A 1,019-nucleotide genomic window follows, 5' to 3' on the forward strand; every position below is an offset into this window, starting at 1 on the left:
AAATCATGTATTTGTGATCCAACCTGTAAAACTTGTGATGGCCCAAATTCAAATAGTTGTTTATCTTGTATCTCTGGATTATACTATTAGTAAACTGCAAAACAATGTGTAAAATCCTGTAATCAAAACTAATTTTAAAATTAGTTATTAATGCAATGTTAGGCATGTGATAATACTTGTGCAAGTTGTGATGGAAAGGACTCAAATAATTGCTTAAGTTGTTATTCTAACTACTTTCTCTACAACAAAAATTGTGTTAGCCTTTGTCCAAATGGGTTTTAAAGTAATTTAACTAGTCTCACATGCGATTCATGCTAGAATTATTGGAGCCTATAATGCAATCCCTGCTATGCCAACTGTAAGCAATGTGATTAGTCATAAATTTAAAATGAATAATGTTAGACTTGCTATAATGAAACAAGATAAATAGATGTTTTAAGTAATAGATGCCTTTGCAAAAACTAAAATGATTAAAGGAATATATTTTATTAATGCAGCTATGAAAATATTGCCGTCATTGATGCAAAATTAAATGCTACATCTCCATAGCTTAGTATTGATTTCGGATCTCCATTGATGAATATCATATCAAATACACCATAGTCTTTGTGCTCTTAGCTATTTGACTTATCAACATTAGGTATACTTGGGTTGGATTCTTAATGCGAAATCAATGGGAAAAGAATTTTGGTTAATTTAAGTAGCTTATTTGTGTTAAATATTGTATTCAACTCATTAAATTAATTTATAAATAAATAAATACTTTTATTTTTAAATATTTTATTCTAAATTTTATTTTATTTTAATAAATAGGTGACTCATCAACAATCATGGAAAATAACTCAATTAATTTTTTGCCAAATAAGCTGCAGTTTATAGATTATACGGATACTTTCATTAACACATTTTATAGAAACATTACTTTCTAAGATTACCCTGGAATTCCTTAACTTTAATTTAGCAATAATCACATAGAAAACAGCTGTAACTCTATAAATATAACTCTTTATAATATTAAA

General features: G+C 26.8%; 1 protein-coding gene across 1 annotated transcript; it reads left to right on the forward strand. All coding sequences in view use genetic code 6, as the record gives it.

The window, feature by feature from the left end:
* Positions 1-37: 37 nt before the first annotated feature.
* On the forward strand, positions 38-577 carry TTHERM_02607240 (transmembrane protein, putative; the record flags this gene model as incomplete). Its single annotated transcript, XM_001028225.4, has 1 exon — positions 38-577. One exon carries the CDS (start codon positions 38-40, stop codon positions 575-577), a length of 540 nt encoding a protein of 179 aa, XP_001028225.4.
* Positions 578-1,019: the final 442 nt, after the last annotated feature.

The sequence above is a fragment of the Tetrahymena thermophila genome (genome assembly GCF_000189635.1).
Source record: "Tetrahymena thermophila SB210 genomic scaffold scf_8254864, whole genome shotgun sequence".
NCBI lineage: Eukaryota > Ciliophora > Oligohymenophorea > Hymenostomatida > Tetrahymenidae > Tetrahymena > Tetrahymena thermophila.